Below are 305 nucleotides of genomic sequence, written 5' to 3'. Positions count from 1 at the left end.
CCCACCCCGCCTATCAAAACCTTAGTTGAGGCATGACTGCATTTCCCTTGACAGACACATCTGCGTCCTGGGCAACGAACAGGGATACATGATGTCCTCCAGCATCACCTCAACACTGAGTTTCACTGCTACGTTCGTGTCCTCCTGCGACGACAACTGCGCTGTGGAGAAGGGCTTCAAAATGACTGTGTGGTGTAAGTCTTTCAAAGAGGAGAAAAAATTACCCATCGGTAAAAAAAAAAAGGAAAATGAGCGCATTGTCGCGCTCGTGATCCTCTATGCTTTTTACGTGGTCCATGATATCC

The 305-nt window shown here is 47.9% G+C and overlaps 1 protein-coding gene across 1 annotated transcript in view; it reads left to right on the top strand.

Annotated features, from left to right (window-relative positions):
• LOC119586074 (cell wall protein DAN4-like) overlaps positions 1–305 on the top strand; it is a 14,541-nt gene that overhangs the window by 10,087 nt on the left and 4,149 nt on the right. The window contains exon 5 of the mRNA XM_037934773.1: positions 55–194. Within this exon, the coding sequence (XP_037790701.1) occupies positions 55–194 (140 nt within the window). The remainder of the gene's footprint in view (positions 1–54; positions 195–305) is intronic.

Source organism: Penaeus monodon, chromosome 20 (genome assembly GCF_015228065.2).
Source record: "Penaeus monodon isolate SGIC_2016 chromosome 20, NSTDA_Pmon_1, whole genome shotgun sequence".
Taxonomy (NCBI): domain Eukaryota; kingdom Metazoa; phylum Arthropoda; class Malacostraca; order Decapoda; family Penaeidae; genus Penaeus; species Penaeus monodon.
Note: the sequence above shows the minus strand (reverse complement) of the source record. Positions and strands in the feature narration are given on the sequence as shown.